The sequence below is a fragment of the Emydura macquarii genome, unplaced genomic scaffold, assembly GCF_026122565.2.
Source record: "Emydura macquarii macquarii isolate MOO-44397 ecotype Brisbane River unplaced genomic scaffold, CSIRO-AGI_Emac_v2 contig_1253, whole genome shotgun sequence".
Taxonomy (NCBI): domain Eukaryota; kingdom Metazoa; phylum Chordata; order Testudines; family Chelidae; genus Emydura; species Emydura macquarii.
The window spans coordinates 72,420,524-72,447,500 of NW_027131390.1; the positions used below are offsets into that span (position 1 = coordinate 72,420,524).

The window sequence follows — 26,977 nt, forward strand, 5'->3', positions numbered from 1 at the left end:
GGGCATATAGAGTGCACTGAAGCGCTCAAAAGGTGAGTCTTTTAACCTTGTCAATACTGAGTTGAGATCCCATAGTGGGACTGGTTCTCCTACTTCCATATTATCTTTCTGAATTATTAATCACATTTAAAATCTCAGCTAAATAGTCCAATACAGATAATATGGAGGTGAAATACGGAGAAAGGTAATTCTTCATGGAGCAATTAATATGAGTTAGTCTGTTTTGTTGTATTTTGCTAATCACAATGGGGATCAGTGTGAAACTATAACTCCTGTTCAACAGTAAATGCATAAATGAGTATCTAGCCATTTCTGCTCTGGGGTAAAACTGAGGACTCTTTTCCTGCTTGTTGCAAAAAGGTCAATGGATGAACTCCCTTACTCTTCTGACAAGCTGATCCACAACAGTCTATTTTAGAGACATCTCTCTGTTGTCCCTACAATCTATGACTGATAATATCTGTTAGAGCATTTTTTTTTGACAACTAGATGTAGGGCAATGGAATATTCTCAGTGACCCACATATCTGAATAGCAAAGAGCAAGCACCTCCTTATCTATTAATGTAAGACATAAGCATTTGGACCACAGAGCTGTAGAAGAGATTTTTAAGACCATCTTAAATGTATATGACATGACCACAATAATGGGAATATAGAAAAAAGAAATCTAATATCAGCACACCAAGTTTCCAAAAACAGAAGGTTGTGGAGATTTTTGGAGGAATGCTCAGAAATGTTCCCGTATCCTCTACATGTAGAACAGAGTTGCCACTAATCAGTGTTGTAGTGGTATCCATTTTAAAGAAGACTGAGGTGTCAAGTTTATGATGTATGGATTAAAGGATTAGAAAACATGCCCTATAAGCGTCAAGGAGCTCAATGTACTTAGCTTAACAATAAGGGTACGGAGTGACTTGATCACAGTCTATAAGTACCTACCTGGGAAACAAATATTTGACTGAGGGCTCTTCAGTCTAGTAGACACCAGTATAACAAGATCAAATGACTGGAAGTTGAAGCTAAACAAATTCAGACTGAAACTGGGGCATGAATATTTAACAGTGAGGGTAACTAACCATTGGAACAATTTACCAAAGGTCATGGAGGATTCTTCATCATTGGAATTTTTAAAACAAGTTTGGATTAAAAAAAAAAAATGCTCTAATTCAAAATGAATTATTCTGGGGAAGTTTTATGGCCTGTGTTATACAGGAGGCCAGACTAGATGATCACAATGGTCCCTCCTGGTCTTGGAATCCATGAATCCCATCAACCTCAGGTAGAATCTTAAGAGTCCTCTACAACCATTTTCTCAGAAAAAAGATAGATTGGTTGGAAGGCAGCACTGAATGGAATTGGATTGCATAGCCAAACTGAATGATCTAGAGATCCATAGTAATTCTACTCTATGCCTCAAGGAAACATCCACCATCCTCCAGGATCAAACCATTCACAAAGAAAAGAGGAAGGGTGGAAGTGGATGTTAAAACAGGCTCTGGATTTTTGGGCAAAAAAATCAAAGATCTATTTTGATGTGCTTCCCATTGCCCTGATAACAAGGTTGCTGTTTTAGGTACTACAGATGGAAACCAGTACAAGTAGGATAAAGCCCTGGTACTTGAAAGCAGGTAATGTGAAGGACTTCTTCCTCTGAAAATGCTGAGCCTCAGAAACTATCCTTTTTCTCCAGCATCTTGACTCTGAAAAAATCCTGCTCCTGTGAACTGGAAATTCTCCTCATGAGCCTGAGCATCAGATGAAAAGCCTGATGACTTGAGGCAAGAACAACAACTGAAATAGTTGACCCCACTGCCCAGTATTTCTGAAGCATCGTAAGTGGCTTGTAAGAAAACTGGGTACACACATATTTTAGCCTCCTCCTCCTTTGATGTCATTTTCTGTTCCTCTGGAAAGTGATCAAAGAGAAGTATCATCAGCTCCCAAAGCTGGAATTGGTATCTAACCATAACTGCATTGTATTTGTCAGAGTGTATATGCCCAGGAGGCTTGAAAAATAAAAGTCCCTCTCCAAAAAGTCATCCTGTTTAGTATCCTTGTCGCAGGAGTAATCACAGCCCATATTACCTTTTCATTCTTTCATTGGCTGCTGACGTTTCCAATGAATCAGGAGTGGGGTGAGTGGGAAGAGACTGAAATCCCTGCCATAGAGACTGACATAGCTGTGAAAAAGCAAATCCCAGAGTCTAGGTCCCAACCTCAAGAACACCCTGCCTCTAGTCCCTGGACATCTAGAGCTAGGGACTATTACCAAAAGTATCTCAAATCTTTCAGCAGCTGTGTGGGAGAGAGGTGGCTTCCTGGGTAAGTAGATACTAAAGGACATAGAGCTTTCTGGCTCAAAATCAATTATTAGAATTACAACCACAAGAAAGTGGACACCTCTGAAAAGCATCTACTATATTTGCCAACAATTAGTGCATATACATATTGCATTAGTCTAAGCTTCTGCATGGTTTTCAGGAATAGCTACCAGTGAGAGACAGAGCAACAATTCATTCCAGAGGTATATTAGCACCTCCTTAACAATACTTGAACTAATATAATTTACATCTTCAAAGTTTTGGGGTGACTAGTTAATGTTAGTTTACTGCCTCTGACCCCCAACTTCCTCTCACGTGTGCTTGTCATCTTTCACATTGATTACAGTGAGCTTCTCCTTTCTAGCCTCACTGCATCTCAGTCCACCCTGGTCTAGTCTGCTTCTGAAGTCATCTCCCTCTCCTCCCATGAACCTCCCCCTCCATATCAAATTCAGGCTTCATTCTCCCCTAAAAGGCTGTACATAAAAATGTCCTTATTGACATCACTGCTCACGTCTCCTTTTCTTCCCCTTGTCCTGCTGAGTCATCATCTCTTAACTGATCTTTTTTCTGTCTCAGCATATTTATATGAAGATGAAAGATACAGGGACATTATATAGAGAGTATTATATATAATATATGTATGTTCCTATATCTTTCATCCGCCCCATGCCTAGAACTTTCTCCATGTCCTTGCTCCCCACAAACCTTTTCTCCCTGTGCATGATCTCAGCCAGCTATTTCTCCTTCTTCATTCTTAGCCACAATCCACTCAATATCCCTCTCCTGAATTATCCTGTCTCTCCTTCTTTAGACGTGTTCTCTGACCTCAGACGTATCTGTTCGTGACATGCAGGCGTGGAGCACTTTACAGCTACTTTATAATACGGGCAGGGCAGGGCAGGGCAGGGCAGGACGGGGGAAGTCGGATTTAAGCGCCGCCACAACAACCCAGCGAACAACGGGCCTTTCATTTAGTCCAGGCAAAGATCTGCAAACGCGAGCACGCGTGAACCGCGGCACGCAGAGGTGCGACGCTTTGATCCCGCTTTTCCTTAACTAGGAAGCACCCCTGCAATCTCCCTCGACAGGCGCTAACGCCCAGAAGGACGGGAATGAACGAGAAACATCTCATCTCGCCCCGCTTCCCCGGCTCCCTTCCGGGACCAGGCAGGCTGCGCCGCAGAGCGCGGGAGCCCCTGGCTCGCTGACAGCTGCCGTCTCGTCTCGCTTCTCTCCAGCCGCCCATCTCCTCCGCTCGCCCATCCCCCTTCTCCATCGCTGCCCTGGCCCCGTAGAGGCGCGAGACTGCCGGGCCGACGGCCGTTGCACAACAGCTGCTCCAGTGCCCCTCCCAGCGGCGCTCCCCCCTCACGTGATGCAGGGCCCGGGCGAGGGGAGCGGCGATTGGCTGGTCGGGGCGCGCGGGGTTTGATGGGAGAGCAGGCGAGTGGCCTGCGGCAGCGGCGCCCGAGAGAGGCGACACACAGCAGGATGCGTGGGGCAGGCCCGCGGCAGGTAGCTGGGGGGAGCGCGGCTCTGGTACCGAGTGCATCCCGGGGCTCCGCAGCGGGGAGCGGGCGCTGGGCGCTGGGCGCTGAGGGGGCGGTGTCCCCGGGTGCGGTGCTGTGCTGTGCTGTGCTGTGCTGGATGCGTGCCCTGCTTGGCCCGGTCCTCGTTCCCGGCCGCTCTGCCCCGGGCGGGCGCAGCTCGGCACAGCTCAGCAGCTGGAGCTTCCCTCGCAGCCGGCTTGACAGGCGGCCCGTCTTCCTGGGCGGCCATCGGGCTGGCTGGGCAAGGGAATGGGGGCGGGTCTCGTGTTCAGGGGAACTAGTGATCCCGGTTGCTAATGCCGCTCCCAGTGCACGGCGGGCCGGGCGGGCCGGGGACAGGACAGAGAGAGCGCTTCAGGCTTGACACAGCCTGTTGTTCTCCATGCACCCGCACACATGCATTGTGCCGTTGGGGGTGGCTCCGGCAAAGCCTCCATGGCCTTGTTCCTACTTCAGTAAAGTGTGGAGCAGGTGCCACAGTGTTTTGGGAGCATGTTTTTAAGTGATTTGCAGACAAAAGGGAGCTGCGAGTCGCTTAAATTAGCGTTCAGCACAGCTATCTGAGTACAGGTAGCCTCACTGCAATGTTGATGTCTCCTGGCTAGGCTGTTTTCATTGGCAGCTGTAGAAAACTAAACGAGGGTTAAAAATAAAAGCGTAACCAAATCACTCCTTAATTCATCATCAGATGCATCAGACTTTGAAAATAGGGTTTCCACTTTTTTTTTTTTTTTTAAGTTGCAGTGTTGCGTTGGCAATGAATTATGGGTGAAAATGGTTTTCTGTTGAAAAATGCAAACAAAAATGTATATGTATACTATTGAAGGAAAAAAATCATTTTGTTCTCTATTAGAATCTCTCACACACAGTTTTGTAAACACTCAGTAGTCCTTAATCCTTTTCTATATGATCTGAATGGAGGTGACTTTAAATCTTGAGAATATTGTGCATAAATGTTTCAGGTTGCAAAATTAAAGAGTCTAAACTTGACTCTTTTAAGATAGCCTTCATTTTGCAAACACCTATTTACTATTACAGTGTGAAGAAACTTGAGGCTGAAAATAAATAACTTTCTGTGATTCATTTTTGACACCATCTTTTCTTGGAGGGCTTTTGGGGAGGGCTTTGACACTTTTATCATCCTTTACTTTAAGGTTAGGGTTTTGCTTGAGCTCTAAAATAAGACAAAATGCTCATAGTTCAATCTTACAAAAAGAAAGCAGTCTGCGTAAGTGCACAACTCTTGATACAAGTTTAGCAGAACATCAGATTAAGTATGCAAGTATTCCTCTGCTTTTTGCTATTAATTTTTCCTATAGTTGTTTTATGTGGGTGTAACTGCCTGCTCAGTAATTGACTGGTTAACTTCCCTTATCCCCCCCCCCAAAAAAAAAAAAAAAAAAAAAAAAGCTGAACCTGAAACCTTCCTTTCTGCTTCATTCAGCCCTTTAATTTTCTCAACCATTCAGTTTGCATAGATTTTTCTTGATTTGTATAAAGCAGTGTACAAAAGCTAGTTTCTCTGGTTAAAGGGATACTCTCAATATATTTTATCTTTCAATTTAGGAATTGACAATAAAATGTTCCCATGTGACTTCTGTCTTAATTTAAGTGTCCAAAGCTTATCATTTATTGCTTTGCAGTATTGGGATAGCCTAAACTGCAGATGGTAACTTAGTTGCATTTCAAGTAATATGTGATGATGTTTATGGAAGTAGGTTCTGTCACAGCAGTGACTCGCTCAGAGTGAAAAGAGGAGCTGTATTCATGCTGGACAAGTGGAGACAGAGAGGAGAAAATAAGCTGTGATATGCTATTATTGGTCAGAGCATGATAAGGAAGCAGTCAATGGAAGGAGAAATTTTGTGATGGATACTAGGGTGTTAATGGTATGTGTGAAGTAGAGTGAGCAAGAACCTTGGGTATTATATTTATGGGGTAGATGGATTAAATCTGTCCTGTGGCTGTTTGAGAAAGAGCTACAGAAATAAAATGGGGAGGCAAAGTGATAATGCTAAGTGATAAGTGCTAACTTACACTGCAGCAATATTGGCTCTAGTGAGTGCTGTGTGTACTGTGTCGTTACCTTGTTCTGACAACCTCTTCAACTTCTTTAGAAGAAATCTGGATTTAGATGGAGTTTCTGTGTCTTTTATTTGGCGAATTTGGTAATTTAATAACTCTGCTAAAATTAAGAAATGTTTCTCTTAGTGTATGTCTACACTAGAAATGTAAGTTGACCTAGGTCAATTTACAGCCACTGCATGTCTCCACTACCCTCGGGTCGGTGGTGTGCGTCCTCGTACTGCTTTCACCAGTCTAAGAGGGGCAGTGTGGAGGCTCCTGGTGGGCTGCTGCCCCCTACCTTGCTCCCTGTTCCTCGCTAGGAGTGGGGGGAAGCTGCTTGGGACTTCTTACCCCTAGGGAGCGGGGTCTAGCTGCTCTGTGAGCAGTGATATTGACAAGGCTGCCCATCTCCCAGTGGGGAGCTGGCTGCGAAGGGGCTGTGGTCTGGCTGCCCCACTCTCCTTGCATGTCAAGACAGCCAACAGCCAATGTAAGGGACTCAGTGTCTACACAGACACTGCATCACCCTAACTACACCAACATAAGGTTTAAGCTTCTTGTGGAGGTGGAGTTATGTTGATGTAGTAGGGCATTTATATCGACTGGAGGAAGGCTGTAGTGTAGGCACTGATGTAATTAGGTCGACATAAGCTGCCTTATGTCGACCTAACTGTGTAGTATAAGAAGAGCCTTTAGAAACAGTACTACTTCAATCTCCAGAGTTCAAAAGACTTGGTATGACTCTTTGTTTTTGGTTGAGGATATTACAAATAGCCATTTGTAGCTTAATTTCCTCCCCACTTATTTATAGGTAAAAATTCTAAATTGAGGGACTAAAATGGTAATAGACTATATATTTTTTCATCTGTAGGTTCAAGCTGAATCCATCTCAGCAAGCAAGTAGCTGAAAGTTGTTGGTTTCTGATTGCCGTTCATTGGTCTCTGAAGTAATTTGGTGGTCATTCCATTTTTCAGTGATGCATCCACATAATAAAACTACATTACAATTTGCACAGATTGCCGTCCTTGTCAGTCTTGGCAGACAACTGGACCTGGAGACAGACCTATCACTGCACCTTTAGAAGTATTAAACGGCCATTGCACTGCTGCTAGCTAGATTGTATATCTTCTGGGCATAAAGAGAGGTCAAGCTGATGCTGCACAAGAGCATTCAATTCACGTTAAATTTTAAACAAATCTAAATTGTCAAATTCAGTGAGGTCTAAATTTTAAATAATCTGCAGTTGAAATTAATTGATGGCTTATTAGAAGTCAGGCACTTAGTTTTCTCATTTACTAAATAATTTGTGTGATGACTAAATGAAGACAAGGGCTTGGGTCTCTTACTTTTAATTACTTTGCATTTCACTTATTTGAAGGTTTCTTTGTAGATAGATATCTCTAAAGCAAAACATAAGCTTGCTCACCATCTTGGTAGACTATTTAATATAATGACTTAATAATACAAGGAAGTTCTAAAACTGGTGGTTGGAGTGCAGGATAGTGTAGTGAATTTGGAGATGATAGACACCTGTATGCAGTGTTATTTAATTTAGATACTGGAATGCAATTGTGAAATATCACCTTAAACATCTTAAAATGTACTTTTGGCATATTTTTAAGCATAAATGCTTTATTTCTAGTTATGAATTCCATCAGAAGATTGTTATAAGCAACCAAAATAACTGATTTCCACAAATAAAAAAATGGGTGGATTCGTTTCCCGATGGAGGGTAAGTAAATCTTGTTATAATATAAATATTTTTACAGTTAGTCCAGAAGGCTAAAATACATGTAGTCTGACATATTCTTTTCTAAATCATTTTATATGTTTTTAGAATAGAATTCTGTATTTGTTCATGATACCTTAAGTCAAAAAACTCTTCTGAATCTGAAATTTCTAGTAATTCTCATCTGTGTGCTGATCGAAAACCAATAACCAAATAAACGCTGGTCATACTGCCCAAATGGAAAACTGCATAACTGAATGGGCCTGGATTCAGAATTCACCAAGGAGCATGTCCTTTCTAACTTTCAGGCTCCTTTCACACAAGCTGTTTTCGTGGCCCTATTTATCTTTTACTGCTTGCTTTGTTCATCTTTTGGCTGTTGCTTTGGATTGGTAAGTGTTGGCATGTGGTGAAGTTGATGGCTGCCACCTCAGGGGTTCCTTCACCTAGTACTGGATCAGGATAGATGTTGTAGTACATAAAGGTTGTAAAATTGGCTGCTGTTCCTGAGCCTTTTAACGTAGGCACTGGTGGATAAATCAAGGAGAATATCATCCTTTTTCTGTTTAGACACTTATATGTATGTACTAGTATTAGAGTGCCTACCAAATATTTAAAAATAGTCATGTCTTGCTTCTTACTCAGTCTACAGGAAAATTAGCATCTTTAGTTTATATGTTTGTTGTTATGTTGTGTGAGGACCTTATGGCAAATCTAGGTCAAGATATGACGGTGAAATGGGGTCATTCTTGTCTATTGCAGGAGTAAGTTCCATAGTCTAGGTCCTTCTTGGTTCTTTTTTTTTTGTGTGTGTGGCATATCTAAGTGTGAAATCTTTTTTTACAAAACTCTCATAAACTGAAAACTATTCAAAACTAACCTGAATTCACTGTATTTTCTCAAATGTATTGCTTGTCTAATGAATGTCCTGAGTTATTAACCAAAAATTGCTGCATGAATCTAGTCCTCTAAAGATTTAATCTGTCAAATTTGTATAATGCAAGTTTTACCAGATCCTTAAAGGTAAAATATAACTTTCCTGCTCATATTGTGCCATCTGGCTGACACATCTACTTAAATTTGAGGGGGAACCAAAAATATAATGAACAGGTTGAGATGTTTCTTCATTTCTCAAAACTCTGTGAAATGTCTTGGAAAATAGCCTCTAGCCTCTATTTCTGAAAGGAATCCTACTGGAAGTGAAAAATATTCTATGCGAATTTGCTAGTAATTTTTATTTAAAACAAATAAACACAGGCAGCAATGTTCACATGACTTTTTTGCTTGGAATGAATGATGTCTCAAGTTTAAAACCTATGAGATTGGTCTCTCCTATTCACATCTCCCTCATTTCATTCGTCTCTTCATTAATATATTTCCTTTCCTTCCTTCCTGTCCTCATTTATTCCATAGCCTACATTCATAATTGCCTCAGATCCTCCGCAGGTGTTCTCCCTTTCACATGCACCCTCTTGCTTAATCTTCCTAACAGTCTTATCTACCTCTCCCTTATTGTCATTGTGTGTGTGTGTGTGTGTACACCAAACCACTGGCACTGGAAGTGCGAAGGGGAAAGATGAGTCTCAGAGCACAATGAAGGGCAGCTCTCCTGCACAGCAGTTACTTCTAAGAGTTCAAGATTTGCTGGCAGAGTGTACATTCTTGTTAGTTTCTGGCTTAGGGGAGGAGCCTTTATGAGCAGCTAATGTCAGCCGGAAATGTGCTTGGAAAGAGTTTAACTAGTCAATTAAAAGTTGCTGCAAAGTAAAATATACTTCATTTTTTGGTTTTGAATGAAAATATCTTAATCCATTATGATGTATGAGTACTGCTGGCAGTACGTCATAAACAGAATATCTTGGGGATCACTATAATGTTCAATGACACCTCTTTTCCCTCCCCTGTAAGCAGGCAAAGCCTTCAACTGTAGAAGTGTTGGAGAAAATTGATAAGGTATGTATTTTGCCTCTGCACTGTTCTGGTTTTGTTTACGTTAGAAATAGATATCTAACATCTGGGCAGTTTTTAAAAATTGCCATGCTTTTAGCAAATATGGGATGGGGAATATATACATTTTAATTAGAGTTGGCAGAACTCAATTTAATTTTTTTTTTAGAATTTTGACAGATATCAGTGTTTGTTTTGTTTTTAAGTATTTATAGTTGCAGGAATTATAGGTGGGGGACCGGACAATAATTATTTGAAGTCAGTAGACAGTTTCAGAAAGTTAAAGCTTTATAACCCATTAAAACACAGATTGTCAACACCACATGTCAATATATGCAACGTAAAATATCATTAAATTAAAATCGAAGTTCTCAAGCAGCATTTTTTTACTATGCATGTCCATTTTGATTATCAATGTAAATAATTTTTTGTTGGTTTGTGTGCATATGGTAAAATCAATGTTTATTGATGTTTACTTATTAAAAGAAAAATCTAATTCTTCCAAGCCTAATTGTAATAGAATTAAAATGATAATGGTGCTGATTCTAGACCATTGATGTACAACGTGGAGTTTCAGGAGATGGAAAGTAGAGACCAGAACCCCAACGTCAAATGATTTTTAACATGAGTGCTTCCTCAAGAAATAACTACATAAGCTATAGTCTAAGTCTACATTTTGACAACTTGTAAAATGAATGAATGAATGTTAACTTGGCCTGGCTGGAGAATCTAATTATGACTAATAGTTAGGCCCTCATTTTTATATTCTCCAGAAAATGTCACTGGAACAAAGTCCATTCATCAGGCTCATTAGAAAAGCTTCAGTACAGGTTGTGTTACAACTCTTACTATGGTGGTAAAATAAGATCATAGACCAAATAACTGAATGGATAGTTCATTGATCTAGTATGATTCTGGTTAGCATTTGTGAAGGGTGTCTGTATTCTTTCTAATTTATAGGGCAAATGACCTGTTTTGAAATATCCAGGTGGTATTTTCATTGGACAGATTTAATGAAGGTGTGGGTAATCCTGTTGTCACTAGAAGCACAAAGCATTGCTAGATCATTCATACAGCTGCCAAAAAAACCCCAACCAAAAAAAAGTGTTCAGATTCTCAGAACTGTATTCTTAATGGGAGGGAATACTTATACAAATATAATTGAAGAGGTGGTTGCAATATCTCAGCTTTGTGTCAGGAGGAGATAGTACTATTAAAATATAAAAAGTATTTTGACGTTTCACAGATGCCTGTTAGAGCAACAATACGCAAACTGTGGACTGCAGAACACTTTGCTATGATTACAAAAAGCTGGCTGGTGACATGGTGCCGGTTCTTCCCCTTGCTTCTAAGCTACTAAATCCCATTAAGACAGCTAAAAATACATACGTTCCTAATATCACTTTTCAGTTGCTGTAGTTGCACAAGAAATATCTGCTCGTGAATGAAGGGCAGGTGGTCCATGCCACAAATTTTGTATTAAGGTATAGTTCATGCTTTGCAAACTGTTAAATCTGTTGGACGAACAATATCAAGCACAGAAAGCCTGATTACTTTTGTAATGTTTTCAAATGTCATACTGAAATGCTCAACTTCAACAAATATAATAAAGATATGAATTAACTTCAGCCAGTAGTTACTTAAAAATCCTTTATTTACAGGAAATCCAGGCATTAGAAGAATTTAGAGAAAAAAATCAGAGACTACAGAAGCTATGGGTTGGAAGACTACTTCTCTACTCATCAGTTCTTTATCTTATTACTTGTTTAATTGTATATTTGTGGTATCTTCCTGATGAATGGACAGCAAGGCTGATTATGATGCTTCCATTTTTTGCATTTCCATTGATGTAAGTAAAAATATGTCTTTTTCCTAACTGCTGTCTCTTTGTTGAAAGGAAGTGGAGAGTGCATCTCAGCAGCACGGGCTTGGGTTTTTGACAACCTTTGTGTTGTCACAACTTGCTACATTTTCCCTTTAAAATAGACCCTAGTAGTTATGCAGGTCCTTTTTTTTTTTTTTTTTTTTTTGAGGGAAAAGTGTCTCATCTAGGTCTGGGTTTGGAGTAAAACTAAAAGATTTTTCTGTTCAGAAGTTGTCAACATCTGAAGTTGCTTAGCTTATCAGAATGATAGGTATTAGGGTTATGTAATGGACCTCAAACATTAAACCTGAACAGTCTTAAAATCAATTTTCATTTGGGTTGAAGATGAGATTTAGTTCTGTTCTGGGTTTTTAAAGGGATATCATCAACTCAAAATCTTGTCCTGTTAAAAAAAAAAATATTTGAATGATTAGGGTACTACAACTACTCCTAAAATTCCCTGAAAGTTTTTTATGGATTTAGGCTTTTTTTAAAAAAATTCTCATCCCCTTTTGTCTGAAAGAGTTGCACAAACAAAATAATTTGCAGATAATCAAAGTGCTGCTGAATGCAAAAACTAAAACTAGGAAAGAGAAATGTTCCAATTTTTCAGTTCTAGTACATTTTAGGTGTGACTAACAAAATTAGGTGAATCTTCAAGTTGAATTTATTTTTTTAAAGTTGATGGTGTCCCTTTAACATGTGGATGAGCAGGAACTCATGTGGATGAGTCTCACACAAGGAGCTTTTCTACTGGAGTATTCTTGACAGAGTTTTTCCTATCACAGAATGTTAAGGTGCCCCTAAGGCAGTTAACTCTTTGGATATAGAGTAGGAAAAATGACTGCTTAATTTATTTTAGTTCTGTTATTTGAGCTGATTACTGTTCTTGTTAAGTGTCTTGTTTTTTTGGAAAACATTTTTCTGAAAGCACTGAAGCCAAAAAATGAAAACCGTAGAGGAAATAATGAAGACTGCTGGGAAGCTCTCTCTCCGGGTGTATTACAGAATCAGATTAGGAGTTAATGGTCTGCTGGCTTTTACATTATCAACCTTTCCAAAGTTTTGAGTTTAGTTGCAAATTTTGCCCCTGCTTGAACTTGGTCTTGCCAGGATTTCGACCTAGGATCACCTTTGTTTGGGATCAGGGAGGTATGAAGCCTGTTTAGTCTTTTGGGGTTTTAACACAGATATTACAGCAAGGCTGATTAATGCAGTCTATGGACAGCAAAACTACATGCAGAAGTCTTACTTTTGAGATGGTTTCTGGATATTTTACTATTCATAGTATGTATTAAGTTGCTATACAATATGGATGTTTATTTGAAAATGGACATGTATTTCATGAAATTCTATACAGAGTTAAAGGATGTAGACCAATATACATCTACAACAATACACTGACTGAACTGATCAATAAATGAAGGCTCAAAGTAGGCTTTGACAAAAGAGAATGATTAAGTTTTTATGACTTCTCTGGTTGTGAAAAAAGCATAAGTAGCAGGCTAGCTAAAAAGCCTTTCAGGGAAATCATGTAGGGAAAGGAGTACTGCCAGTCTCCCTCTTACACTCAAATATGGCAAATGGGGGTAGAAATGAGTATTGCAATTGTTCAAGGATCTGTCTTCTACTACTAGTCTGATCTTGCATTAGATCTTGTGTTCTGTTTTTCTCAGTTGAGTACACACTATGTTTTTGAATGATAGACTTCCATGAAATTCTGGGTCAGGCAACCACCAAGCATATGAATGTTTAGAACTAAATTTAGGCTCTTATGACATGTAAGCCTGTCTGATTTTTTTTTTCCCTCCTGAATCCAATCCTCTTCAGTTTTTTCTCTGGCATATATGAATGGCAAGCAGCTGCCATCTGCTGTCTTCTCTCTTGGTCAAGAGGTGAATCTATGTGGAATGCCTGGTGCCACCCAGTACTAACTCTAGAGATTTTTCTGCCTTAAGGAAGCTGGAAAATGTCTACCTTCCAGCCTGCAGTCACTCACTAACATAGTGCTGCATTATGCAGCTCCCATAGGATCTGAGCATGTTACTGATGCTGATACAGTGAGCTAGGTTCTAGGAATATGTAGCATACTTAACTTTGAAATACCTACATTTATATAACTGAAGGCTTGAGAAAAATAACGGCATGTAAGAAGGCCTCACTTCTTGAAACTCCAACCACTTTTATTTTGAATTATTTTTTCTGATTTCTTCAGCTGAAACTTTGTCAGTGGTTCCCAACATTTTTGGCTTGAGGGCCACAAATATAATTTTTATAACCCTGAATGGCCACCAGTCTATCAACTCATTTAAAAAAAAAAATGCATGTATATGCCATTAAAGACTACAAATCACTACATATTTAAAGTAAACATTTTGATGCTAGTGTGCTCATTTTTACATTCACTATTTTAGACCTACAAATTACTCACAGCATGTCACACACTCACAGATAAAGCAGTAGTGTAGATGAGTGACTGTCACTATACACTGAAGGCTGCCTCCTTGCTGATCTCCTGTCCCCCTGGCTGTAGCAGGGAAATTGCACGCGTCCTGTAGCCCTGTGCGCTTCAAGTGGCTCCTTCTGCAGCCAGGGGGATGGGAAATCAGTGCTCCTCTACCTCTGGCTCCAGCTGGGACTCCAGCGCTTAGGGACCCAGGCAGAGCGCTTTGCTCTCTGCTGCAGCTGGTGGAGGGGGAGTGCTGATCTCCCTTCCCTCTGGCTCCAGCATGCAGTCCAGTGCTTGTGGACCCAGGAGGAGCACTTTGCTGGGCTCCCTGCTACGGCCAGGGGGAGGGCAGCGCTGATCTCCCATCCCTTTGGCTGTATCAAGGAGCCTGCACCAGTCTTGTAGCCCCCACAGCAATGTGTTCCACCTGATTCCTTAGGCGGTGGCTCCCTTCTGCAGCCAGCGGGAGGGGAGGGGTGGGCCTCTTTGAAAGACCTCGCGGGCCACTTTTGGCCCCCAGACCACTGGTTGGGAACCACTGCTTTAAATAGTTTAATTCTCTGATAATTAAATTGACAAGATTCTTGATTTTAGACTTTTAAATTTGAGAGCTGTAGTGGACTGCTTAAAGTCCTAAAAAAGAGAATCTAGAGTAAAAACTTCAATACTAATAGCACTATCTGATTGCTCAACATATAGTACTAAGTGGGAGAGAGGGGAAAGAAACTTGAAAAAAACCGTAAATATTAAAGGAAATAATGCTTCTGGGCTTATAGCATATCCTCCAAAACAGTTTAAGACTCTATAAACATATGCTGCATCATTCTGTTATCACTTTATAGAGAAGGGTGCCACTCACGTGACTGACCTATAAGGAATACGAAAACAATCGTTGGACTACTTTCTAACTGTTTTTTAAAGTAGCTATTAAACCGTGACTTTGAAAGCAGAATGTCAGCATAGTATGCCTTTGTTAATCCTGTCTCTGTCAATGACTTGTTGTCTGTGACCTTCAGCAGTCACTTCACCACTCTGCCTTGACATCTGCATCTGTAAAATTGAGGTAATAAACTAACTTACCTCTCAGGGTATTTGTGACTATTAATTGTTGTATGCATTTTAAAAATGTAATGCATTATATAAATGCCAAGTATGTGTTTATTAAACATCCACCTTCACGTGTTATATTAAAACTTGGTTGAATTTTGCTTGTTCTGTCTAATGCTAAACGTGACTTTTGGTAACTCTTTGCCTTTTAACCTCATGCAGGTCTCTAATATTTATTATTGGTTTAATTTAATTCTCTCTCTACCTTTAGATATTTATATAGTGCCCATGACAAACAGGATTTTATATAAAATTCTCAGTGACGCTTGAAAATCTACTTACCACTAAGGAGTTGGAAGATTTTCCTGGCAAGTGAAAAGGGCCTAATATGACAGTTTAAGTAGAATTTAAGCTTTATTAAAAAAATAGTTTTTGGTCCTTTTGCCTGCCAGGAGAACCTTCCAAATACAAAATGAATGTAAAGCAGTGTAGTTTTTTTCCCCCGAAGAGTGCAGATAAACTGCTCCATGGTCTCTGTTGATATTAATAGTCTTCTGAAGCAGCAGGATACAGCTGATAAGATGTGGGTCAGTATCATGGCTGCTATTCAGAGCCCTGTAAAATTGACAAAAACAATGTCAGTTTTCTCTTCTGCTTTTAAAAAGCTTTAATGCAGCAAGTGCACTATAGCTGTTTTCTGTGGACTTTTCTGGTATGACCCCTCCCCAGTAATGTCCCAAATCTTTATTTTTGCTTGTAGCTGGTAAGTCTAGCCATCAGGTTAGAATATGTCTAGTAAATATTTGAAGGAGTAACCTGCAAATGAAGTGTTCAGCAGATTATTTGAGTGGCATAGTCATTCAATTTGTAATGTTTCCACATGAAATTCAATCCTTGCTTGAATGCTTATATATTACAATATGGGACTGAATATATGTTAGTAGTTTATTTTAAAAAATTCTTACTATTATAGGTTTTACTGCTTTATTTTTGGAAGGTAGTATATTATAACTTCCCCATGAAATATGACATTGCCATTCTGGCTGCTTCCTCATTAGCTCTTTGCATAGTAATAATTTGTTTCTATTATATTTTAATAGAAACAGTTTTGATTTTTTGTAAATAAGTGTTGTGATGGGAGGAAATGCTCGAGCCTCCTTCATAACTTCCCACTTCATAATATATTTGTGAAGATTTTCACTACCTTCTGCATTGTTGCTAAGGGTCTTTTCCTTGAAGGAAGTGATTATAGATAAACTACTTTAAAAACTATATGATGTTACAAGGGTAATGTAACCTGGCAGTAATGTTACTTTTTCTGTCAGTGTCTTTTGCATCATTTGCAAGAGATGCTGGAGGGGAACAATGCCACCTTTTGTTGAAGTATTTGACACTAGCTGTTCTGTGAAACTTGTATTCCTATTAAACCTTCAGAATAGGTTACTTGTAATCCATTTTGGAGGGGTGCTAGTCACTCCATAATTAAGGGTGAAATTAACTTCCCATTACAAATTGAACTATTTTCAATTGTTTAATTAGTCTTAATGTAAACTAACTTCTTTTTCCCCCCCCAGAATCTGGTCTATAAGAACACTGCTCATATTCTTCTTTTCCAAAAGAACAGAAAGAAATAGTAAGTATCTTTTCAGTCTTTTTTTCAAATCCTGTGGAACTAATTAGGCGTGAGATTCAGTATAAGGTATACAGGTACTTGTGTTGGATAGAATAGCTTCCAGGAGAGGAATGATGACTTGGTTGAGGCACAGGACTGGGACTTGAGAGACCTTTTAAATTCTGTTTCTGCCACTTACTTCCTTGGAAGTCACTTAATCTCTTTACTTCCCAGCTGTAAAATGGTAACTCCCTGGCTTATAGGGGTGTTGTGAGATGTAATAGATTAATGCAGAGCCTGTAAAACCTTCAGCACTGGTGCACCTCGATCCTTCCTGTTCTCTGCCTGTGGCACACTGTACTCCAGTCTCCTGTGGGCTTCATTTACTTTGGTCTCATTTCCATTGCTGGGTTAGGTGTGTGGGTGGGTTGTGAAGGTCAGTGGTTCTCAATCTTTCCAGACTACTGTACCCCTTTCAGGAGTCTGAAGCACGAGCCCTGCTGCCTGGAGCAGAAGCCCGAGCCCCGCTGCCTGAGGCTGAAGCATGTAACTTAGCTTTGTGATGCGCTGGGCACTTTGCCCTGCTTGCCATCCACTAACATTGGCCCTGCACTTATGACCTCCTAAATCCGCCTCGTGACGCCCAAGTTGAGAGAAACAGATCTAAATAAGTTGACGTACCCTCTGGAAGTCCTCTGTACCCTGAGGTATTTGCATATTCCTGGTTGACAACAGAAGGTGTAGGTGGCTTGTTATACACGAATATTATATTATTATGCCCAAATAAACTTGTTAGTCTTTAAGGTGTACAGGACTCTCGCTGTTTTGCTAAAAACAGGGCAACACGGCTACCCCCCTGGAACTCATAACTTTTTGAGCATTTTTCCTCTGATTTAATACTACTAAAATATTTTAGGTATATATCTATAGCTTAATTTTTCATTGTGTTCTAGGATTATTTTCTTTGGAGATGAAAGTGTCTCATCTCAGGTGCTGTATATAGCATTTTTTTCACTTTCTACGGTACGCATTTCTATGTAGTTGGCCTGGATACTTTAAGTTTAGCAATATTTTAAACTCCACAAATTAATGTAATATTTTTTGTTAAACCCGTGAATTGAGGGAATTTTTATGCAACATTTAGGAGGATGCCAAAATGAACTAAATCGATACCATTCCAGAAGATGGGAAGGACAAAGCTCTCTACCTTAATTAAAAAACAAATGTCAGATTTTGTCAATAGAGTTCAGATTACCTGAAGACAGTGGGGAATTTGTATGGGCAAAGGACACTAGGATGTAATCTTAAACTGAACAATTTTGGCCAAAAATTAAACAGACTAGCTCAGACTTCTCTTCTTCCATACTCTTTTCCTTCCAAGTTCTGCTGTTAAACTTAATCCTACTGACAGTGTTGTGGGGGTTTCTATTTTTGTTCTAGGTAAGGGCTATTCTGGAATGCCATTCTTTTATCTCGTCTCCTTCACTCTCACCACAAATTGTAGTGGTGTAGATTTGTATTTTACGGGGCAAGTTGAATGGTTTACATGCTGCTTTATATTCTAAGTGTCTGTTGGGGGAGGGCGGATAGTGAGACTGTTGAGTTGAGCACCATCAGTATGCTTCAAGCAGCTTTGGTCTCTCTTTCATCAGACCCACATGCTGGTGTCTTCGCTTTCCTAGTGCTTGGCCAAAATGAGAATATGGATGTCTGAAGATTACCTTGAGTAAGGCAGAGATGATGGTAATAGACTGAGAGGATGGATCTTCAGGTGATGTTGTGGTAGGGGGATTTCAGTGCCCATTATTAAAATGTGTGCCAGGAGAATACGGACAACTTTTCCTTAAAGTATTCCCAAACTGCAGGACTCTTGAAGACCTCTTTTTCTAGAGTCTCTGAAATCTCTTAATCTGTCTGGTTAGACATGTGATGTGCTTTCTCTGCTCTGGACCTAGCCTAGCCCTTAAGACTTTTTTTTTCTTTAAATAGTGGTTCCAAAATACTGGCTATATGGTACTGGGTCCTTGTTTTTATCTGCTAAATTTAGCTGAGAGCTAAAATACATGAAACTTTCCTAATAGTGACTTTCAGGAATTGCCACAGGGAGATCAGTTAACCACTACTGTGAGGAGAGGTGCTCAGTGAGGTTAACTTGTGGACCACTTTCCTTTCCATTTGTAATCTGTTAAAATGATCCATGCAATAAAAATGAATTGCCCATGCTTTAAAAATAGTGCAGTGCACCTTGGGGCTGCACCTGAAGACCACTAGGAAGTTGCACTTGGTACAGAATGCAGGTGCCTGTCTGTCACATAGTATTAACCATTGGAACATTTACCAGTTGTTCAACCTTACTGGCATCGTGTTGCTTCTGGGTGCAGTTGGAGGTGGTGTCTTTAATCTGTAAAGTCTTAAGTGGTGTGGACTGTCTGAGAGGTTGCCTCTCTCTAGTGATTCGCTGTGGCAGTCAAATTCAGTTACGGTGTGTGAGCAAACAGCCTGAATATTTAATCCTTTGGGGGTTGGTGACTCTGGAAATTACTTCTTCCAAGTGGTCCAACAAACAGTGGGACTAGACCTACTACCATACTCTATTGCTCTTTTCGGAGAGTGAGGTGACTGGGTTGTTCTTAACTGTCTCTTCTTTGTATAAATTGTTTTAAATTATGTACTTGTGCCCAGTTACATACATTTTTGTTGCATGTTATAAATTAACAATAAATAAAATGTCTTTGCTTTTAATGAAAGAAACCTACTAAATCAGCAAGAAATGAAATGTAATTTGATACATTTAGTTTTATCTTTATCATAGCCTTTTCTCTGTGATGTGCTATTGTTGTAAAAAACTGATGCGGACAAAATGGGCTGTACTGAAGAAGCTGTATTGAGCTGCTAAATAACACTAGGGGAGGGAAAAATAACTAAATATCTTCATATTTTTCTACTTGTTAGAATGCATTTTTCACCTAAAAGGAGGTAGTAGAGAGTTGGTAGCATCAAGGGAATTCATTTCTTTACATTGCAGACACTGGCTTATTACAGTGAGTTTTCCATAAGTGCTGAACTACTAGTATTGACTTCCAGGAAAATCCCACATGCATTTGACTTAATTTTTTTTTCTTTTAGAGATAAAGGTTACATGTTCTACCTACTGGCTGTAACATTGTCCCTTCTATTCTTTAGTAATGAGATGATCTTCTAGTAGTCATAGCTTCTTTAATAAAACTGGAGTTTTATTATAGTTTGGAAATGCTGGTAGGTGAAATATAGATCCTAATGCTAAGTTTGGAAATGATCTAGTATTTGAAACTAGCCTGCATGAGACTTACATAAAATATATTATAGACCCAAGATGGGTCAGGTAATATCTTTTATTGGATCACTGGTGAGAGACAAATTTTTGAGCTTGCACAGAGCTCTTCTTCACGTCTGGGAAATGCATTCAGACTGTCGCAGCTAAATTCTAGGTGGAACAGTTTGTTTAGCATAAGGAGTTAGCACATTTCAAGGGACCATTCAAAGTGAAGTTACCCATTTAATACTTCTCCAGTCATGAGGTGCTGGTGATTTAGTGGGTTATATTTGTTGTAATAAGCCATAAATCCAGTGTGTCTATTCAGTGCATAATTTTCAGTGTCTAGCAAAGTTATGAATGTAAGCCCCAAAGCTCATCTTTTGAAGATGTTGTGCAGGTTCTCTTTGAAGATGAGGACTGAGAGGTCAGCTATAGAATGATTGCATTGTGAGAAGTGTTCACCCACAGCAGATACGGTTTTTTGTCTTAATTTTCTGTGCGAGTTCATTCCAGAATGTAATGATTGTCTGGTTTTACCCACATAGTTGTTGTAGCAGCATTTAGTACACTCGAGGAGATACACAATGTGCTGTGATAGGCATGTGTAGGTGTACTGTGTGGGCTGTTGATCATTGTAGCAGTGGAAATATGTCTGCAGGTTTTGCATCTGCTGTTCTGGCAGTGTCTGGTGCTGCTGTGAGGTGGTGGGTCCTGGTCTGTAGGAAGCTTGCTTCTGATGATGATCATGGAAACATTGAGCGTTTGTTTGAAGGCCAGAAGAATGGGGTCAGGAAAGATTTCTTTCAGGATGTGGTCCCCACTGAGTATGGGTTGTAATTGTGTGCAGATACCCCTATAGGTTCCAATTTAGGGTGGTAGGTCACAAGTAGGGGTGTGCGGTTGGAAAGGGTTTTATTTCCTTATTGAAGCAGGTTCTCTTGGGTTATTTGGGTGCCCTGTTGCATGATGTGGTCTACTTCTCTGATGGAATGTCCTTGTTTGGTGAAGGCAGTTTTAAGTGTGTTAAGGTGTATATCCTGGGCTTTTTCACTTTTCACAAAGCGATCACTTAGTATCTGACCTCTCAGTCCTCCTCCTCAAAAGAAACCTGCACAACACCTTCAAAAGATGAGCTTGGGAGCTTACATTCATAACTTTGCTAGACGTTAAAACTCATGGACTGAATAGAGATGCAGGATTTATGGCTTATTACACCAATTTATAACCCCACTATCTTCCTCTCCTCCCATGACGGGAGAGATGTTAATGGGCCACTTAGCACATATAGCAAGGGACCATTCAAGGTGAGCTCCTTAGTCTAAACAATCTTTTCCACCTTGTATTTAGATCTGACTCTGTGAGTACATTTCCCAGACCTGAAGAAGAGCTCTGGGTAAGATCAAAAGTTTGTTCCTCTTACCAAGAGAAGTTGTTCCAATAAAAGATGTTACCACACCCATCTTCTCTCTCTAATATCCCGGGACCAAGACAGCTACCAGAGCACTGTAGAAAGGGTATTAAACGTGATTTGGGGACTCTAATATTAAAATTCAGACTAAAAGGTTTTCTGTAAAGTCATCTGAATCTGCATATTTATGCAAACATCTCCATTGCTGCACCAATTTTAATATAGGTCAAAACAGGACTTGTGCTGGTAGTAGTTTGTTTAATTAAGTGATGCTTTTAAAGGTTTTATAGCTAAAACTTGAAACTGCCAATAGGCTTAGGTGGCTTATATAAAACTCTTACATGAAAATAAATTAAGTACAAGAAGGATTTGCTGATGTACTGGGATTGCTTTTGACCAATGAATGAAAATATTATTTGGCTTTCACAGGTGAGAGAACGAATGTTCAACTAATCTACCTAATCTATGATGAAATGTATTTATAACATTTTTAATATATAAACTGACGTAAATCTTGTTTTTTAGATGAAGCATTAGAAGAGCTAAAATCCCAAAAGATAAAAATAGTAAGTAAAACTTTGTTTCAAATAAATCTATTCATTGTATTCTGTTAAATATTCTTTCTACAACTCTACTAACTGAGATTGTAGTACACCGTTTCTGTTCTTTCCCACCTTCTTTTTCTACTGCATTCATAAGTCACAATTTGAGGTCTTGTCCGTCACCAAAAATAATCAAAATGGATTCTTGCATAAGAAAATCAATCTCATTTTAGTTTATTTGGACATCCCATCAAGCCAATGGTCTTTGGGCTGTTGGATCTACAAACTATCCTATTCAGGGATTGAAAAATTTACCTGAGAGACTGTCATGAAGATTTAAGCCCACTAGTCAGGATGAAAAATATCTGTGCTGCCATGTCATTAAAACCACACCCCAGTGATTTAAAAATACAGTACACAATTGTATTTAATTATAACATTATCAATTAACATTATTTTTGCTTGAGGCAAAAAAAGTGACTTTTGTTACCTTATTTCCCTTTCTGGCTTTGTTCTGTTTTTTTCTTTTTCTGCATTGCCTTGATGGTTTCTCATTTTCCTTCTTTCTCCCTGCATTGTTCTCTATCTCCTTCTTTCCATCCCCTCTTCTCCAAAATCTGTCTTCCATACTTAATGTTTTTGTCTATCCTATCAGCCGCTCCATCTTTGAGCTCATCCACTTTTATGTTGCTCTTCAAATTATACTTCCCAGTAAGTCTGAAACTGGCAGTCACAAGGCCTTTGCTTTACCTGGATCAGCATTTAATCTTAGTAGCCTTGATTTTGAGTTGAAAGAGTTCCTGAGCTTTAAGAATTCTTTCTTTCATCATAAATGTTGCAATTTTGACAACCATTCCACTCTGATTTACAGTATAAGATGGATCTTCATTCACTTATGCAAAGATTACACTTCATTCTCCTGTCTTGTGCTATCAAGCGTATACTTCAGTACTTAGTTTCTTTCTAAAGCCAAATAATTATCACCCAAAGTCCCTTTGACTTCACTTAATGCCCTTGAAACTACTTACACAGCTATAGCTGTGTCAGCTGAATTCACAAGAACAAAATTCATGAAAGACCCCAAAAAAGTGCTAAATAAATGAACTATACATTATTTTTTGATGGCTGTTAAACTCGCTCTTTGAAAGCGATCTGATTTCAGAAGAGGAGTTCCTTAGCTGAGTACCCTGCTACTAGTCATTAGACTCCTTTTATAATTTGATATTTATGTGTTTTATTCTGCAAGTTACTCTTTGCTCCTGTGGACTTCATGTCCAAGGTATGGAGACGTTGCCTCAGCAGTACTTCTCTAATCTTAAACATATGAGGTGACCATCTTTTCAATTTCTCATGTCTACTATTCAGATTCTTCTAATGTGTTTTAAGTTGATGTGACAGCAGCCAAGCAGATTGCAGAACTAGAAGCCCCAAATCTTTTCTCCCTATGTGCCTCAGATGTAACTACAGTAGTGTCCTTACAAAAATGCTTCTTTACCTGTTTGGTGGCTTTATTCATCCAAATATGGAAATGAAACTGCACTCTAGTTGTGGCCAAAGCTATGAATATTTGTTTGAAACAGATTATCCTAAAGCTTGCTGCATTATATCACTTTGATAGACAGAAGGAGGGCCAAATAATCCAGATTTATTCTTTCCTACTTGAAAATCAATCCATCAAAGAAGCCTATATGTTTCAGGACATGTCACTAGCATACTGTCATTAAGGCAAGATCTCCAAAAGAATGTGTTTTGGATTCATGCATTCTCCAGTGATTCTCTGTAAGACAGTTGCTTGTTTGAAGGGAAACAGCATAAAAGAGAATAGCAGTACCTGTCTAATTCAGGGAAGGGTGACCTCACTAATCTTCCACTCTGTTTTCTTTTACTGGTGTAAGGGTAATAAGAAATAGAACAAAAACAAGTCAGAGGTAACTGTCAGAATTTCCCAAAGACCTCACATCTAATTCTCCTTTTCTGCATATTTGGAGATCTGTATTTGTAAATTGACACTGCTAGGTGACCCATTAAATTGAAGTATTCTGTCCGAGAGTGGTGATGGAAGAAAGGGGAATTCACTTCTTCCTTCAGAATGGTATAAATTTATATGACTGACCTTTACACTTTTTAAATCTCACCTCAGGAAGATTTCCTAGGTGGAAGTAGCTAATCCTTCTACTTGTGGTGGTGGTTGCGTTGCGTTACATGTGGACTGTCCAAACAAGTGCTAGTAGATACAAACAAATAACAGGACAGTTTCTGAAAGCTTTCTTTCATTCTAAAATTTTCTAAATGTCACTATAGTTGCTTGACTTCCTGGAAGCAAAAATTAGTCTTAAATTCTAGCACTGTAAAAAGACTAGTGAGGCTGAATGTAAACCAGTGTGTAGTTTTAATCAACCAAATAAAATAGGAGTAGGCTATTTCGTGCAAGAAGTTTTAGAATCCAGATCTGTGGTGAAGAGGTAAAGGCTTTTGTTGAAAGAGACATTGGATAGGGGAATTGATGCTCTTGAGACACAAGAAACGAGTGGGAATAGTGAGTACGTGGGGGTGAAAAAAGTAAAAACTAGGCATTCCAGTAAACAAGGCAACATCTCTTTAAGGTTGATGTCTGTGACAAGACAAATGTTCTGCAGCCAGTATAGAAATTGAGACTTAACAATGAGAGAAGGGATAGATTTAAAAAAAAAATATTATGCATGTAGTTAGCTGAGAAAATTGGCCTAGTGTGAATAAATGTAATTTAAAAGTTGAATTGGAAATGTCTAGTGTAACTAGGAAAGTACTGTTGACTAATATCTTGTGCTTCTATAATCTCTTTTCTCCAGTTCTATGAGTGTTATCTGGTCATTAAGCCTCAACCCTTTAGCTTTACAGACAGGAAAATGAAACACAAGTTGTGGTGATGAAAGTCACATGGAACTCTGGGAATGAGAACTAGCTCTGACTAATCAGTGTGCTCTAACTGCTAGACTGCTTTCTCCCTTGTGCACCCAAAATATTCAAGGAGTGGTTTCTGTTAACTAAGCGATCACCCCGATTCACTAAATATGTACCCTTTTTGTGTCCTCACAAAAGTTAGTATCTAATTTGATTTTCACCTCTATATTCAAATAGCCCCTTAACAAGAATTACTAATAAAATTTGTGCTATACTTTTACTTCTGAAGTACTTGCTCCTCTAAAGAGTAGCCTTTTACTCCATTAAGAATATTAGAAGGGTAAAATGTTTAATTTTTAAAATATTGATGATAAAATGTTGGACACTACGATTTATAGGTAGATTTGGCAGCCTTTTCTCCTAGACTGTGAAATAAAGCTAACTTGATTTTTTGACTGCCTTGTGTTATTTGTCTGGTAGGTTATTTTGTTTCCATTTTAATTAAATTGTTTCTTGTTTTATTTACTTGGTCACAGTTGATTTTAACTTAATACTTGAATACAAAACATAAATAATGGAGAGCATATTATGAGGATTAGTTGTTATATCCTTCCCTTATCTGTCTTTTTTTTTACATTGAGTGTGCACATCCTTACAAATAACCATAAACCTAAGCTCATCCACTGATTATTTTCCTCCTTCTAGATATGGTAGGTTTTGTGCTTTTAAATCCTACATGATGAAAATGCTCCCATGTGTATGCTTCCAATTGGGCATGCAATTGCCTGTCTTTTATGTGTAGTTCAGATTCTTCATTCTGAAAATATCTAGCCTTTTATGTGTTCGAACACTGAGTGTATGCCTTCTTTTCTGTACTGAAGATACATAAACTCCTCTCTAGCAAAGTTCTCAGACAAGTTGCCAGAGGATGGCAGGCAAGAATTCCAGGCCATTTTAGAAGAGAGCAAACTGGTGGCTAGAACCTCTCAGCAGGTTGTTTTAAATAGGGTAGATTCAGCAGCCAGAGCTATTGTATCCTCAGTAACTTTGCACAGATGTTCATGGCTTCAGACACTGGGTATACTTCAGAAGTCTAGCAGATGATCTAAAATCTCTCTTTTGAGGGTCCTGTGCTCTTCCCTCAGAAGGATGTGACACTGCACAGTCTTGATTCAAGGGCCACTTCTGAGGTTATTAGGAATTTACATATTCCCCAAAAGAAAACAATTCTGCCCTCAGTCTTTCCAGAGATGCCCGCTCTTCCCACTTATGCAGTCTGACCACCTCAAAAAAGGGGGAAGAAACCAAAGGAGACCTCCACCTCCTCAGATTTCTTCTGTGGCAGGTTCTTTGCGGCTCTCTGTTTTGACTGCCTTGTTGAGGACAGAGTACCAGATTATAGGTTGCAGTATCTCCTTCCCCTGTTCTTTCTAACTTTCTAGTTGCTTAGTCCCACAGATCAATAGATCCTATGTATAGTGAAACAGAGATAATCTGCAGCTTACTTCCATGGTCTCTCTCCTATCTCCCTTCCCTATCCATTTGCAGAGGCCACTCACGAGGTTGTTCTCCAGGAGGTACAATTGCTCCTCCATTTGGGATGCAAGAACTATTAGCTATTTTTTAAAGTTTGTCTCCCTTGTTTTCTGAGCACTCATGTATACAAATCTTGCTGATTTTCATAATGGACTTCGTAGTGGACTTTGCTTTTAATTTCTTCTAAAGCAGCAGCTTTTGCTGGGTGTTTTTGATTATTGTGTGGACGCCTATGCAAAAAATTGAGATGTAGTACTCTTTGAAAAATAGTCAGGCTTGGGTTCAGTCTTACCTCTTCTGATAGGTGGTTCTGTCAAGAATGTTTAACTGTTTCTCAAGTGTTTCACTTTGGAGACAATCTGATGTAAAACCTTAGGGTAGCAAAAGTATCTTTGGAGATGATGAATGGAAACATACTCTGTAAATTAGATAGGGCCCATCCCATTGACCTCAAAGTTCCTGTAAGACCAGGACCTTAAATTAGTATGTGAAACATCCTGAAAGCCTTTAGCAGGCTATGTAGCGCCTGTGTAAAGTGTTGGTAGATTTTCCTGCTAAGAAGTCGGGCTGCTGCATTTCGTACAAATTGGATTTTCCATGTAGTCTCCAACTTTAGTCTTAAATGCACTTAATTTCAGCAATTTAGCCTAAAGGTGAAGGATATCTTTGGCTAAATTCTTATAAGAAAGAAGTAGGCATAGTTTCCTGGAAAGCTGGAGGTGAAT

The 26,977-nt window shown here is 39.2% G+C and overlaps 1 protein-coding gene across 7 annotated transcripts in view; it reads left to right on the forward strand.

The window, feature by feature from the left end:
• Positions 1-3,249: 3,249 nt before the first annotated feature.
• Positions 3,250-26,977, forward strand: part of LNPK (lunapark, ER junction formation factor) — a 67,046-nt gene continuing 43,318 nt past the window's right edge. For 3 of the 7 annotated variants that reach the window (XM_067549199.1, XM_067549204.1, XM_067549206.1), the window contains exons 1-6: positions 3,752-3,840; positions 7,586-7,675; positions 9,581-9,625; positions 11,281-11,468; positions 16,554-16,612; positions 21,820-21,860. In XM_067549199.1, the coding sequence (XP_067405300.1) occupies positions 7,649-7,675; positions 9,581-9,625; positions 11,281-11,468; positions 16,554-16,612; positions 21,820-21,860 (360 nt within the window). In that variant the 5' untranslated portion in view covers positions 3,752-3,840; positions 7,586-7,648. Of the gene's footprint in view, positions 3,352-3,751; positions 3,841-5,449; positions 5,765-7,585; positions 7,676-9,580; positions 9,626-11,280; positions 11,469-16,553; positions 16,613-21,819; positions 21,861-26,977 lie in introns of those variants that run through there. The other 4 variants (XM_067549203.1, XM_067549205.1, XM_067549201.1 and 1 more) reach the window with 3 other exon arrangements.